The sequence below is a fragment of the Panicum hallii genome, chromosome 5 (assembly GCF_002211085.1).
Source record: "Panicum hallii strain FIL2 chromosome 5, PHallii_v3.1, whole genome shotgun sequence".
Classification (NCBI taxonomy): Eukaryota; Viridiplantae; Streptophyta; class Magnoliopsida; order Poales; family Poaceae; genus Panicum; species Panicum hallii.
In genome coordinates this window covers 18,328,529-18,344,323 of record NC_038046.1, presented here as the reverse complement: position 1 = coordinate 18,344,323, position 15,795 = coordinate 18,328,529, and the positions used below count along the sequence as shown (strand labels likewise).

At 45.1% G+C, this 15,795-nt stretch overlaps 1 protein-coding gene across 1 annotated transcript; it reads left to right on the top strand.

Annotated features, from left to right (window-relative positions):
- Nucleotides 1-14,012: 14,012 nt before the first annotated feature.
- Nucleotides 14,013-15,482, top strand: LOC112892535 (tyrosine--tRNA ligase 1, cytoplasmic-like). Its single transcript, XM_025959674.1, has 5 exons — nt 14,013-14,148; nt 14,252-14,334; nt 14,519-14,664; nt 15,132-15,191; nt 15,341-15,482. Exons 1-5 carry the CDS (start codon nt 14,013-14,015, stop codon nt 15,480-15,482), a joined length of 567 nt encoding a protein of 188 aa, XP_025815459.1.
- The last annotated feature ends 313 nt before the right edge of the window (nt 15,483-15,795 follow it).

Genomic DNA, 15,795 nt, shown 5'->3' with positions numbered 1-15,795 from the left:
TAACCATCCGCCGCGATCGGCGCCGACGCAATCCCCCCTCTCTTTTCTCCTCTCGCAGCGTGCGAATGTCGCACGCGCGTGGCCAACCAGCCACGGTCGCCGCCGCGAAAATCGCCGACGCGCGTCACCTTTCCTTCTCCCTTTCTTTCTCACCATTCCTTCTTTTCTCTTTCTTCTTCTCCTCTTTTCCATTTTCCTCCTATTTTCTTTTCCCTCTTCTTTTCCTTTTCCCCCCTTTTCTTTTCTTCCCTTTTCCTTTTCCTTTCTTTCTTTCTTTTTTTTCCCCCTCCACCCTTCTCCCTCTCCTTCCTTTCCCCTGCCGCGCGCCCGAGCACCGCCCCGGCCGTGCGCCTGCGCTGCCCCGTCCGCGCCGCGACGCACGCGCACACGTAACGCATGGCCGTGCGCCGCGCCGTGCCGCCCGTCGCACGCACCACGCCCCTGGCCCGCGCTTCGCCGTGCCGTGCGCGCACGCGCGCGCGCTCCCCCGCGCGTGGCCGCGCCGCCCGCCGCGCCACCCGTCGCCACCGCCACGCGCGCTGCTGCTCCCCCTGCCCCTGTGCCGCACAGCACCCGACCCTCCCCCACGTGCGATGCCCGGTGCCCTCGCCGCCACGCCGCGTCACGACGGCCGCGAGCGGCCAAACACCATTAATGGCCGCCCGCGGAGCCGCCGGCCACCAACGCCCCACCGCCTCTAGCCGCCTATAAAAGGGCCCCCACCCCGCCTCCGAGCTCGGCACCCGCACACGGCCTCCCGCCCCAAGCCGTAGCGCCGCCGCCGCACACCGCACTGCCGCCGCCTGCTGCCCGCCGTCGACCGGCCTCCACACGCCGCCCCGGCCCGAGGTGAGGCCGGGAACCGATTCCCCTCGCTTCCCCCTCCCTTTTCCCCCACCCCCGGGCCACCACCGAGCCCCGGGCCACCGGATTGGGCCGCCGCCACCGCCCCTGTCCCCCTCCTCTGTTTCGGTCACGAGGGGGAGAGGAGGAAGAGAGGGCTTTTTGCCCAGAGCCCCCCCTTCCCTGTTTTTCCAAAGGAACCCCCCTACTTACTCCCTTTTGCAAAAAAAGCCCTGCTCTTTCCGTTATTTCAAACCAAACCCCCCCATTACATAAACCTGGATATACTTGACATCCTTTAGCAAACCCTGAGTATTTCTAGGATTCGCAAATAGGCCCTTACTCCCTTCGGATAATTACGAATAAGCCCTTAGACCCCTGTTTAACCCCTGAACCCTCTTTAGCTCGTCATTTTATGCGCCAAACGAGCTCCGATCGACCCGAAACTTTACCACGCCCTTTCTAGTATAGTTCCAACCGTGCCGTTAAGAAACCACCCAAAAATATTACCCCTATCTCCATAACTAAATTATTTCCGATTTAAGCTCGACGATAAAAACTTTTAGTTCTTTCGCTTGATTGTGTGCCTGTTTGTTTGCGTCGTAGGACACGGAGTGAACGAGGAAGGTCCCGACTATGACCAAGCGAACAAGGACCAGTTCTGCGACCCCGAGCCCGAGGGACAGTGCTTCGATCAGGACCTCCCGCAAGAGTTTGATGATGGCAAGTTCAATCCCGCCCTTTGATGCATGTTTCTGTCCTAGTTTTTATAAACACAACCCCGTGGCCTATTTTATAAAATTGCATGATTTTGCTTGCTGAAAACATGGTAGGATAGCCATCCTTGTTTGTGATAACCATACCTTGACCACCTAGTTTTATAAAGAAAATGTGTGTGTGTGGGACGGGATAAAATGTGGTTTTGAAAGACGAGTCAGACGGGATGGATGGCATTCCGGTGTGAATTGCCGTTGGTGTGCTCGTACCTGTGTGGTTGAGCGAGGAAGGGAGATATCCATCTTGTCACCCCTAAGGACCGAGTTGATATGTCATCTCACCTAGCTTCCTGTCGTGCAAACCACTTGACCGTTGTATGGGCAACGGCTTAGCATAAATCCCACTAGTTAGTCTGATAGCCATCAGGAGGGCTGAGAGCAACGGGTGATCAAGGAGAAGGGATAAGCTCTGTGTGACTTATGCCCCGGTTAAACCTCGGAGATAGGTCGAATGACCCCTTGATGGATCCCGTGGTGGCTAATCAGGTCTAGCTAAGGTGGGTAATGGCTTTGTTGGGATCTGCACCGACACTAAGGTGATCGTGCTGTGGTACCCCACCTGTGGGTAAAGTTGCACACCTCTGCAGAGTTAAAATCTATTCGAATAGCCGTGCCCACGGTATTGGGTAAGTTATGGTGTGGTCACATAACTAGGGTTTCTCTCTAGGAATGGTTGGACTGGTGTGGGTTGTTTGGAAAGTGTCCGGCAGTTGTGCCGTGTGCTACGGCGGACGGGGAGTCCGGTAGCAGCTTAAAACCTGGATCCTGTGTGGATCAACACCATGTGCTCCTTGATATTTAAAGACTTGTTTGAAAATTATTTAAAACGAACCTGTGCATGTAACTGAGTTTTCCGTAAATAAACCCTAACCTTATCCTTGGACTGTCCTGTGCATTGATTTCTGATATACCCCCCCCTGGGGTGTGATTGGACTTGCTGAGTACGTTTGTACTCACCCCATTCTTACTTTTTACAGCAGAAGACCCAGACTACCTCCCCGAAGACGTCGAGTAGGGTTTCGTCCTGCACCCAGTCTTGCCTGTGGTTAGGGCCACCGCCGGAGTTCCGCATGGCGCAAGACTCTGATGACCCTCTTTTCGTAGCCAGTGTAGTAGTGTGGGTTTTTGTTGTGATCCTCGCGATAGTGGCGCTTCACTGCCCATTACCGCGTAGAGTTGTACAGTGATGTACCATCTGATGTAATAAAAGTGTTATTAGCCCCCTGGGACTGGTAAAGTAACACTTTTAAGTCTTCCCTGATGGGGGGGATGCTTCAGGTGGTATCAGAGCCGTCATAACCCTCATTAATGAGGTAATATCTTAGCCAAGGACCACATATATCAATATGCCTCAAGAGGACCAAGCTATATCCCGATGATGCAGCCCCTCTTGCCCTTTCGGTAAGATTATCACAAGCTAGAGTTTCTAATTAATTAGCTAAGACCAGAGCCATATACTATTGTCGTTGCACGGTTTTTCTGGTGGTTCTTCGTATTCCGATTAAGATATATTATCTTGTGATTAACAACACAAAGAGTATGAACATGGATAGAACATGTGTAGTATCATCATCATTGTCATCATGATTATATATTATTACCAAACCGGAACCAGTTATAGCAACTAAGCAGAAGCTATTCAACATCAAGGTAAAACCTAGGTTGACAAGGAATGATCATAAAGACTAGGCATATCCTTAATCAGGATCCATCAAAATTAGGACACATGGATGCATATAGAAAAGTTATATTTATTGTGATTATTAGGACAAAGCATGATCAAGGAAACACTTGCCTTTCTTTTAGAAAATAGCTGCTCAAAGTATTCAACTCTTTGTAACGCCCGCGTTTTTATCTTATTTAAATTGCATTACCAATCACTCGATTAAAAATCTTTTAAACCTTTTCCGCCGCTCGAGCTCCCGAAGCCCACCTCCTAATTTTTCGCCGTCCTGACATCGTGCAGTCTCTTCATCTTTTTCGGCGGAGCCGCCCATCCTTTTCCTTTTCCACTGGCCCCGCCATCCCGTTGCATCCACATCATATCGCGGTCGGCCTCGTGCGCCTGCCCGGCCGCGATCGTCGGTGCCGCGTGCGTGTCCCCTCTTTTCTTTTCTCATATTTTGTTCAAATCCATTTTATTTCTCTCTTCTAATTCTCCCGCTTGCTTATTTAAATTGTTGAGTAACGCAACAATTTAAATTTTATATCTTTGCTTATTTAGATTGTTAAGCTACTGAGTGAAAATTTAAAATAAATAAATAAAAATAAAAAATTATTTATTTAAATAAGCACGGGTTGCTGGCTGTGCACGCTGCCCCCGTTGCTGGCTGTGCACGCGCGCTCGCAATGCGCCGCCCGCGTCACACCACGGCCGCTGCTGCTCGCTGTGCCACTGTGTGCTTGCAACCCGTGCACGCCAAGCCGGCGTACGACCCGCTGCTGCGCCGGTCCGTCTCTGTACCGTCCCCTCGCCCTCGCAGCTTGCGCCTTGTCCCCGAGCATCCCTGCCACCATTAATGGCGAGGTTCCTGTACTGCCCGTAACCCTCCCATGCCGGCCATCTCCCCTCTCCCTCTCGGCCTATAAATCAGCCCGCGAGCTGCCCTTCACTCCGCCCATGCCACCTCAGCACCTCCCCTCCTCTACCTCGCGCTGCAGCTCACCGCCGCGGCTCACCATTGCCGGCCACCACCCATCTCTGTGGACAGCCCTCCATAGACCGTCTCCGCACGAGGTGAGGGTCGGAATCGGACCCTCTCGGCCTCCTCTCCGTTTACCCCTCCTACCCGGGCGTCGCCATGCACCAGGGGCCGGCGCCCATGGCCTGGACGACCCCGGCCCCCATCCTACCATTCCCCTCCCCCTCCTGTTCTATCTCGAGGAAGAAGAAAGGCAGACTTGTGCATGACCCCCTCCACTTTTCCTTATGCAGTTCGAAGCCCTCCACCTCCCTCTCTCAAATATTTAATCAGAGCCCCTTCTATCTCTTTATTTCATTACAAATATATCCTCATCCTTTTAAACTACTCCCTAGATGATCTTTAACTCATCAGTTCATGCGATATTTTGTTCCGAATCGATTCCAAACTCTACCACCCATCATCTTCAAATATTTTTTCAAGTCTCAGGATCCACATCCGACAAATATAATAGTCTTCTCTATTTTTTTAATCGAGACTCTCTATTTCCCTCTTTTTTTAAGCTCGTTAGTGAACTTTATTTTTATTGTGTGATTGTTTGTGTGTTGTAGCTAACGGTGTGACCGAGGAGGAGTAGTACCGCGAGCCGGAGCCCGAAGACCCGTACCTCGAGGAGGAGCTTCCGGAAGGCTTTGAGGACGGCAAGTCCAATCCCATTCTTTGATGCATATTTATCCCAGTTTTATAAACACAACCTATTGGCCTATTTTATAAAATGCATTGTTTTATTGCAAGACATGGTTGGATAGCCACCCCTTAATTGCTATGACTATTCCATGATGATCTAGGTTAATATCTATATATGATTTGCTCTGTTGGACGTTAACTACTGCTAGAGATGCTTAGGACCTTTTATTCCCTTTATTATATTTTAACCATGACCACAACGCGCTTTATCGAAAATAAAGGTGTGAGTGTTTTAAAAGATAAAACAGGATTTCGAAAAAAATAAAAGAAAGATATAACCTGATGCGATGGACTGTGTTTCCTGTGTGAAATACCGCCGGTGAGCTTGTACCTTTGTGGTTAAGCATGGTTGGGAGATGTCCGTCTTGTCAATGTAAGGATGAGCTGAGGTGTCATCTTGCCTAACCCACTTCTCGTACAACCACTCGACCGTTGTGTGGGCATCGGCTTAGCATAAACCTCACTAGTTGTTCTGCTAGCCAAAAGGAGAGCTGGTGAGCGACGGGAGATCATGGAGAAGGAATACGATCTGTATGAGTTGTGTCCCGGTTATGACTTTGTTGATAGGTCATTAACCCATGGTTTCTTCCGTGTTGGCTAGTTCGATTCAGCTAAGGTGGGTAATGGCTTTGTTAGGATCCGCAGCGACACTAAGGTGTTCGTAGTGCGGTACCCTACTTGTGCATAAAGTGTACAACCTCTGCAGAGTGTAAAATCTATTCGAATAACCGTGTCCACGGCATTGGACGAGTTACGGCTTGGTCACTTCAATAGACATTTTAGGATGGTTGGTCTTGTAGCGTGAGTCATTTTGAAAGTGTCCAGCAGTTGTGCCGTGAGCTACTATGGATGTGGAGTCCGGTATCATTAAAACTTGGATCCTTTGTGTAGGATTAACCCCACTTATTAATTGATTACTACAGAAATATTTTGAGAAAACTCTTTTATTAAATGAGCCCTTGCATGTGTAAAACCTTGTTTATCGCAAACAAACCCTAGCCTTATCCTTGATATATCCTGTGCATGATCTTTATTATCCCCCTCCGTGGGTGTGGTTGGACTTCTTGAGTACGTATGTACTCACTCTTGCTTAGTTTTTACAGAGGAGGATCCGAACTTCGTTCCTGAAGACGTCTAGTAGGTCGACGTCCTGCACCCAACCTTGCCTGTGGTTCAGGGTCTCCACAGGAAGCTCACCATGGCGCAAGACTCTGATGTTATCTTAGATTTTGTTGGCACTTTAGTTTAGCTTTTGGTCCTTATGTTGTCCCTCGCGATAGTGGTGCTTCAGTGCCCGCTACCTCGACGGTTTGTACGGTAATGAACCATCTGATGTAATAAATATGTTATCAGCCTCCTGGGACTGATATTTGTATCATATTTAGTCACCTCTGATGAGGGGACGCTTCACTCTTGTTCTTAAAACTCTAAATCTTCAAAATTCTTGGATCACGCTCCTTCTAACGTCACACAAGCATCGGGCCCAAGCATACAAGCAAGGAAACAAACAAGAACGACTAAGTACAGATACACCAAACAAAAAGAAAGCTTTAAAAGAGCGTACTAAAGGATAGGACTCGTTGCTACGGTCAAAAGGGCGCAAGAAACACGGAAAACGGAGCTAGTGTTGAAAAGAATCAGCTATCGGAAAATTTATGTTAATAAAGAAATAAAAGATATAAAAAAGATAATATCCCTAATCATAATTAACTCATATTATATTTGTATTTATAAAAATGAAGTACAACTTAATCAAATTTTATATATAATTATCAATGTACAAATTATCCTATTTAAACAATTAATTATAAAAGACTTACAAATTAAAATTCCGATGATTCGTGTTGAACTAACAAATTAAATTACAAACACATTTAAGTTGATATTAATCAAATTAATATTATTTATAAAAACCGGAGTATAGACTTAATTGGATTTTATTTCAAAAAACTAGATGAGAGGATACTATTCAAATTAAATTGATATATAATTTTAAAAATAGGAATTACAGTTCAACAACACTATTAAATGATAGTTTGGGGTTTTAGAAGACTAACACAAAAAGAACGGATTGAAACAGATCTAAAACGCGGAAACTACGCATTAAACAAGGTTGCAGGGATCTATACGTAATTAACTATAGACTTCAGGGGTTAGATCTGAAAAGTTCCATGGGTTGGACTTGGTTAAGAGGATCTAATCTATCCAGGGTGTTTTCCGTAAAAAGGCCAAGACATAGAAACTCATCTAAAGATTACTAGATCTTCTAGGGATCTAATCGCAAGATTGTCATCTTCTACCTCTGGTTTTCTCTGGCCGGCGCTACGGCGCTAGGTCTCGCCGATGCTACGGGCGAGGAGAGGCTCGATTGAGGCAGGGAATAGGCAGAGAAGGTCGAGGCGATCTCGATGGTATGCTCACCAGCGGCGGGGATGAACGGTGGTGGCCGGAATTTGGTGGCGGCGGCGGATGATGGCGGTCATGGCCGGCTCGGTCTTCTTGCCTGCTGGTGGTGCTCCGGCGGCGTTGAGGCATCAAGGGCAAACGGCGGACGTGCGGCTCGACCTTGCCAAGCCTGTGGCAACGTCGGATTGCTCCGGCTTGCGAGGCACACGGCAACTCCGCGCAGTGACGGCCGGCGGGATTCGGCGGCGCCCGGCTCGGCTTGATTTTGGCGGCGCTGTGTAGCACGGCGCGGGGCGCGGAGCAAGACGCGGGGCGAACGGGTCTCCGGCTCAGGTTTTATAGGCGCGGACAGCAAGGTTGTCCGTGGCGCGCACTCAGAGGGCTGCGGCGGCGGCCAGGCAGTGCAGGGGGAAAACGGGTTGGCTAGCGGGTTAGCGGGTCGAGTTGGGTTGGATTCTATCAGATCCGGACCCGTTAAGGGTTAGGATTTTCTTTTTTTATAGAAATTGTTTTTCAGTGCGCAAACAATTCTAGAAAAGTCTAGCAAATGTTTTAAAGCATGAAAAATATCTAGAAAATCTCAGAAATTCTAGAAATATTCCTAGAGATAGATTGGAATACGATGAGTTCAAATAAAATATCTAGAGCTCATGAAAAAGATTCTAGAGTTTTCTAAAAATGGATCTAGTTCTAGGATAAATGAGAATAATTTCCAGAAAAATCTTTAAATTCTCGGCTACGATAATATATATCTAGTATTTATATTCAAACTTACCACACACGGTTCACTTGAAAGTCCACAATTAGAATCACTGGAGTGATTTGCAGTATTCACTTCTAAATCTTTCATCAGCTGAATGAGTTTGTTTGCTTTTATCGGCTTTATTAGCCCTCGAATTCTTGCATTATCAACAAGTTCTTTCCAAATGCCACTGTTCTGAATCAAAGTCTCATATTCACCCACCACGAACAGCAATGTCTGAAGAAATATATACATTTGTCAACATATGGTTCTATAGCAAGAAAGAAATATATATATTTGTCAACACATGGTTTTATAGTAAGAGATATTCATAATAGCATGAGTAAGTTGTTGAGGGTCAGCTGTAGACACATACCTTGCACTTGTGTGAGCTATATTCAAACTATTTCTGTTAACATTGTTAAGCTGAACATTATCCTTAACAGTTGTTGATACAATTATTACATCAAACAGATCTCCTTCCAAGTTAACAATGAACTTTACTTCCAGATTCACTTTATCGTGTATTTTTCACTTAGTGCTCAATTGATCTCTAACAGCAATGGCTTCATTATCTGACAAGCACACCACACCAACTTTCAAGCTTTTACTAGTATTGGTCACACCTACAGCAAATAAAAAAGATCAAAAGGGAATTAGTCCATTAACCATTGATTAACAGCCTTTTAGTTTGCAGTCACTAATTTCCCACATCTACTGAGATTTTACCCGGGTTAAAATGTAGCACATAGTATCTATGAAAAAGAAGAATGTGCTGTGGGAGATGAAAGCAAAAGAAGCATACCTGCAGAAAAATATTTTAGTATGCCATATATTACAGCTGAATTGATATCTCCAATTTGTGAAGAATGCACCAACTCCATAGAAGGAATGTCCATGAAACTATATATAGGAAACTTTAGAGATTCAAACACCTTGTTGTACTCAACTGACTGAACATTGGGACCATTCTGAAGTTTCCCATTGTAAAATTGATCATTTGTGAATTTACATATTAGTGGATGCATCACAAATTGATGTGTGAGCATATGCTTTTCAGAAGATAATTTTTGCAGCCTTTCATAAATGCTCACATCATATCCTGCTTCTTTACAAATCTAATAATCGATAAGAAAAAAGTTCATTTAGATATCAAGGCATAAGATTATTTTGGTCAAGACTTAAAATATTATAAATGGATGTAATCCAGATATAAACAAAATATAGGAAACTATATCATGCATACATGTGAGGGAGAAAGAGGCAGCATGTGAGAAGAGAAGGCAGCGTACAAGAGGAGGAAGGAGGCGGAGGGGGCGTGGAGAAAGGAGAGAGAGAAGAGGAAGACAAGAGGTGAGGGATTCCTGGGTGGGGCCACATTGTTAGTGAGAGAAAGAAAAGGTAGAGGTGATGTCTGGTGGATCCCACATGCTACATCAGCGAAAACCACATCCAAAACTACTATAAACTGTTGCAGGGGTAATTTGAATAGTTTTGAGAGATGAGGGACGTATGGTGTCTATTTTCGAGTTTAGGGGGCAAACTATGATAATATTCTGAACAAAACATATGTACCTTGCTATGGACTAAAGGTTGTATATGAAGATGGTCGCCAAAGAATACAATGTGCCGTACAGAAGCAGAAGAGGGACTAGCAAATTACATTCTTTAATTCGACCAGCATCACTGATTAGTAGGATATCAAATGTATCCATGTCCAAGCCATGCAACTTATTTGTGCCATCAACAGTGGTAATAATGATTCTAGAATGTTCAATGCAAAACCCGTCAATTTCATCCCTGTCTTTTAGCTGAGGCAACTTCAAAGACTTGATGAGTTCATCCAATACTGTTATGCAGCCAATCCTTTTTTCATTAAGTGAATTTGCAATCGAGTAAGTACGGTCAGAAGCAATAACATCTGTAGCAGATGTAAGTCCGAATGCTGCTGCAACACAGTCATCCGTCAAATCCTTATCCAATAAAACCTCAATTATTTCTTCCATGAGATGCAGTAGATCCACAGGGTTGCCACTATCTTTTCAGGCAAACAAACTGCTGAAGGATGGTTGATAAGGTAAGCTAGAGAATCACGAATATGATCCGACAACATGCGAAAGTTATCTGTAAATAATTTAATTGAGAATGGAGGCAATCTAGACATGCTGCATCGTTCACATATTTCAAAAACTGGGCAGCGTGTGTGAGGAAATGCACTCAAGCTTAGGAGGCCAGACATTGCTTTCATCCAGCCAATGGACTGTGTCAGACAACAAAAAAACTCTTGTGATTGATTTTCCAATAAGGCTTTCTGAATTTTGCTACAGTTCTCCATACCCCTAACATTGTGTAGCACAACAACATCACTAAGTGAATCAGAATCAGAAGAACCAAAAAAATTCCTCTATATCCACCAAAAAGTCAGGAAGACAAGCTTCAGTTGGAAGGCAAATAAGGACTTTCAGATTCAGATGTAGAAAATCTTTCATAAGAGTACCTATACAACCTTTTAGAGATCCTGAAGGAGCCCACACTAGCTGAGTGTTATACTGGTGTGAACATCTAAGACTTGAAATGACAGATTTAATACCATAATCTCCCTCTTTCTGGCTGATTGAATGCACTCCATCTTGATAATGAGTCAATCCAGCACAAATGTTGCAATTTTTTTCCAACTAAATAGTAAAAAAAAGGCTGAAAAATATCATTCAGGAATTAGACTTGAAAGAGCGTTAGAAATGAGTACTTACCACTTTGTATAACCGAAGGATTGCTTGAACAGCAGTGCGGTTCTTCTCATCGTGGCCAGAAAGAACATTGGAGGTTTCCATGTTCACTCTTATGTTGGTCAAAAAACTAACAAACTTAATGCTTTCCGGCTGAAAATCTTTATGGTTGGACACTTGGAATCTAAAGCTCATCTGAAAATAGATATCTCGGCCAACTCCAGTTACAATTGCAAGGGAGCAAGACTGAATATCCAAAGTAGAGTCTACAATAGGTGCACAACTCAGGAGACACACGTCTAAGTCTTTGAATATGTGATGGCACTGAGTAGACCTGGTCTTAGGAAGATCAATATCTAGAAAATATAGAGATGATGCATCACACTGCTTAGCTGAGAGCAATTGGCAGTATTGTATTTCTGCATGATTGTGTATTGCTGAACAAATAGTAGATCTTGTTTCCTCTAGAAGTAACACAGATTGCACATCAACGAATTGCTCAACTAAATCATATGCAGGAGGAATTTGTTGAACCTAAAGAGAACAGGAAAAAAACTAAGTCGCAATGCGGCTGTTGGACTATAAACTAATGAATTAATCATATACCAGAACAATCAGCCGGCGCAACTGCACTGCACGCCGAGGTCTGCTATAGGCAGCTAACCATACGAATGGAATGACCAGGGACGGGTGAGGTTCGAGTGCAATCAGTACCTTGTTTTTGTAGAGACCTTCGTCGAGGATGTCTTTGATTGTCCAAGAGAGCACAGCCACGGACAAGAAGCTGCTCCAAGGCAGCAACGTCGGGGTAACCTGGGGTGCGGCCCTCGCCTCCGGCTCCACGGCAGCGCAGAGGGCATTTCTCTCTATGCAGTGCCTTTCTTGCCTCTGGCCATTGCCGCCATCGACTCCACCCCTAGGAAAGCCCGCGACTTGACTCCCTTCGGCTCCACCGTGTTGGAGAGCGGCTGGCTGCTCGCCGCCCTGGCTGTCCGCCCCGGCTTCCAAGAAGAGGAATTTCTTGCAAGGCATCAAAACTGTGGCTCCCTCGATGACCGCCACGGCCTCTGCCGCTGCTGCCATTTTCTTCCTTGTTGTGGCGCCTTCCTTGCTCGTTGCGGTTGCCGGCTGGGTCTCCGCTGCCGCCGGTCAATTCACCCTCACCCTCGGGCCTAACCTGCGACTCGCAAGCTGGGCCTCCTAGGCGGGGGGCCACGGCGTCACCGTTGTGCCTTCCTCCGCGTCCCCCACCGCCACCACCTCCTTTGCAGCGACCGTTTCTTTCCTCGCTGTTGCGCGTCGGCCTTCCATGACCGTCGCCAGCAGCGTCGACAAGACCAGGACTTTCTGGCTCGGGGTGGTTGTGCGACCTTCCTCGGCGACCTCCACCACGGGCCGGCACACTGTTGCGCCCGCCTTGATTTTCCATTGCTATCTCCGATGCTGCAGCTAACTCTGCCAACTCGCTGCGGGAACCACACCTCGTGCTCGCAAGCCCCGTAGCCGCCGGCCGGTGTACCCTTCCAATCCCCTCCGCCCGCCCGTTAGTCCCAGTCCCTCCCTCGCTGCTGTCGCCGCCCCTTCCTAAACCCTTGCCGCCGGCATCCTCCCTCCCTCCCACCACCTGCTCAGAGCCAACTTTCTTTGCTTTGCTTTTCTTTTCTTTTCTTTCTTTTTCGTCTCTCCCATCTTTTACAAGAGCGCTGGCAGAGTTTGTTACGGTGGAGGGAGCCGAGGAGGGCACCCGGAAGTGGGTCACTGACGTGTGGGGCCGAGCCCACATGCCAGTGACCCAACTGCACTATGCAGTACTAGCTAACAAGTAGTAGTATTGAGTTATTGCTATACAAGTTTAAACTTTTGTGAAATCTTTATCATCCGTGCATGACCCAAAGTATGGATCCATTGTGAAATCTAACTTGTGATCCAAATCCAAATGCTCAATGTTGTTGTCTAGCTTTTGCGGTCTAGATTATGGAATCCCACAACATGCAACTTGCTTCTACCAGCTTGCGTTATACAAACCACCCCACAATTCAGGGCCAAACAATGTAATCCTAATTTTCCAAATCAAATTGTTTAATGTTCAACAGTTTTCAAAAACTAGAGTAAGTTACGAGATCCAGGGATAGGTATGTTTTTTACTAATCACAAAGCGTGGTTCACCAAATTAACAAATACGTTGATTTTTGCAATAATCACTTCGCTTGGTCGGGTCACACAGAAAACTATATTAATATGCAAACATGCAATCCGTCTTCATCAAAGATCCACAAAATATTTCTCCATATCATCATCATAAAATAGTCTACAATGCTTCTGAGAAAATAAACTACCATCCATATATATTAGAACTTGGACTACAATACTCAAGTTCATTGGACTTGATACTATGCCATAGTCTCACTAGTTCAATAACATCATGTTTTAACATCAATCTTGTGCATACCCATACAAGGTAGCATCAGTGAAGCCCATTTCAAAACCACCTGTTGCAGGGTGCTTCAAGTCTTCCACTCCTTGCTTCATGCATGCATAACAAGGACCTATTAATAATAATGTCCGGCAGATTGTATTAAAACACTATATCCATTCACATATACTTCAAAGATTGTTTGATTAGACAAGGGTTAATACTGTCTTCATTTGGTTCTAGGGGCCAGCAAAAATATTACTTTCTTCCAAAAATCTCTTTCACTTCAGCGAAGTATAATCTCACCGTCCAATCTGCTGAATCAGGTTCTCTCGTCTTAACTTTGAAGTTGTAATGGTGAAAGACTTTGTTATGATCCTCTACATTACAACACTGATGGCAAAGTTCATCAAATTGGCCTTCAAGTATCTGAAAACAAATCACCATACTGTTAGCAAAGTTGTTTGCAGTTTCTAGAAGAATGGAATATCTACTATCTAGCTTGTGTACCTTGAGCTTGGACACTCTCTGCATATTTTCTAAAACACATCATCACCTCATCACGCATCCATCTCTTTCCGTTTTCAATAATTTCTTCCATTGAAGCTTCATGGCTGTATTCACAGCTAATTTGATTTAGTCAGTAGGTAATGATAAAGTAGTATAGAATGTTTGCATTGAATAAACAATTTTCTAGCTATAACTGTTGCGGCAGTTATGAAATTGTTTATTCATTTCCTTCTGCAGGTAGACATATGCCAGATGGGTTTGGATCAAAGAAAGGTGAATATGCTTGCTAGAGACTATTGTGAGGCCAGCAAAAGGAATAGCAGGCCAATTATTCTATCACGCCGTATGTGCTTATATCTACTGGATGTGGTTAGATTTATGTTTTCATGTGGTTCAAAGTTAGTGCTTGGTTTGTGAATTGTTTTGTCCATTAATGTCAATTGCAGATATGTCGTCTGGTATTAAAGAAGGTCAGCAAAAAATGTCAAAGAGCGATCCATCCTCGGCTATTTTTATGGAAGACAGTGAGGTAATTTCTCTTGATATATGTCCTTTTCTAAATATCAACAATCAGATTTTTTTCAACAACCTGAATAATAAACACATCATCTATCAGCCATGAGACACCCTTTTTTTGTACAGAAACATCTGTCAGTCAATGTTTTATGCCCTTTCTCTCGCTGTGGTGTTCATGATCAAGTTGCTTACTGCAGTCTCAGGTGAATGAGAAGATAAGACTGGCTTTCTGCCCTCACAAAGTTACTGAAGGAAATCTATGCTTGGAGTACATCGAGTACATAGTCTTGCCCAAGTCTGGAAGGTTTGCTGTGCTTTGCAAGGAAACTGATGGCAGTAACAGGTAATATTCAACTACAAACCGGAATCCTTTTTTCTGTTTATATACACACCATTCGAGCGGGTATATGTGCAGTTCATGTGAAACGGCATACTCTATCAAGCAGGAGCTCAATTCATTCAGAATCATGCACCAGTTAGGCTATGCTTTTATAACACCATAAGCGATTTTAAGGTTGTGTTCAGATGTGACATTTGCTGCTTGTGAAACAGGGCCTACAGTAAAATAGAACAACTCCATGGAGAATACCGTAGTGGCACTCTTCACCCTGATGATGTGAAGCTCGCTCTCGCAAAAGCAATAAACGAGATATTGCAGGTTTAAACCCCTTCCCTGCTGTTAACCAACCTTGCGAATTAGTACTGTCTCTTCAAAAGGGACCTGTCTGAATTTATCTTTTAGAGTTGAGGCGTCCATTCATACTAGAAGAATATACTCATCCGACCTTACAAATTCTTGTTTTTCTCCAGCCTGTTCGCGATCACTTTGAAAAGCATCCTGACGCCCAAGCTCTGCTTGATACTGTCAAGGTACATTCTCCTTCTTAGATCAGAAAAAAATCAGTAGCATGACTAGATTTGTTGGCAAGGCACCATGTTCCTCCCTCATGCTCACTGCATGATCTAAAAAATCTTACTACTGACTAGATGCATGATGATCTGGTACCATTCTTGTGCAGGCGTACAGAAGAACCGGTGGGTCTCAAATGCAGAGTGGAGGTGATCATACCAGCAAGGAACCTGAACGCCGTAGTGCCTGAACCATGTGTCGATTCTGCATCATCACCCATGATCGGGTGTAAAACTTGTGGCGTTCTTTAGCCTGGTTAGGGTAGCCACATTTTGCCTAGCTAGATTTTTTTTTGAGAAGGGGTGAATTTATTTATAAGATCAGACATACATAGATCATACAAGGACCATACAAGAACCTGTAGAAAGGATAAAACATTACAGCATACGGTTTCTGCTCAGCGACACCCCAGACTTCACCTTCAACTGCCACCGCCGACTGGATCGAAGGAGCCGAACAGAGACTTCCTCCACTGGCAAGATAGGGTGTAACATTCTGGGTTTTCCCGGAATGTTATCAATGTGCAAAATTGTAAATTTTCAAAAAAAATTCGTGTATGTGCTT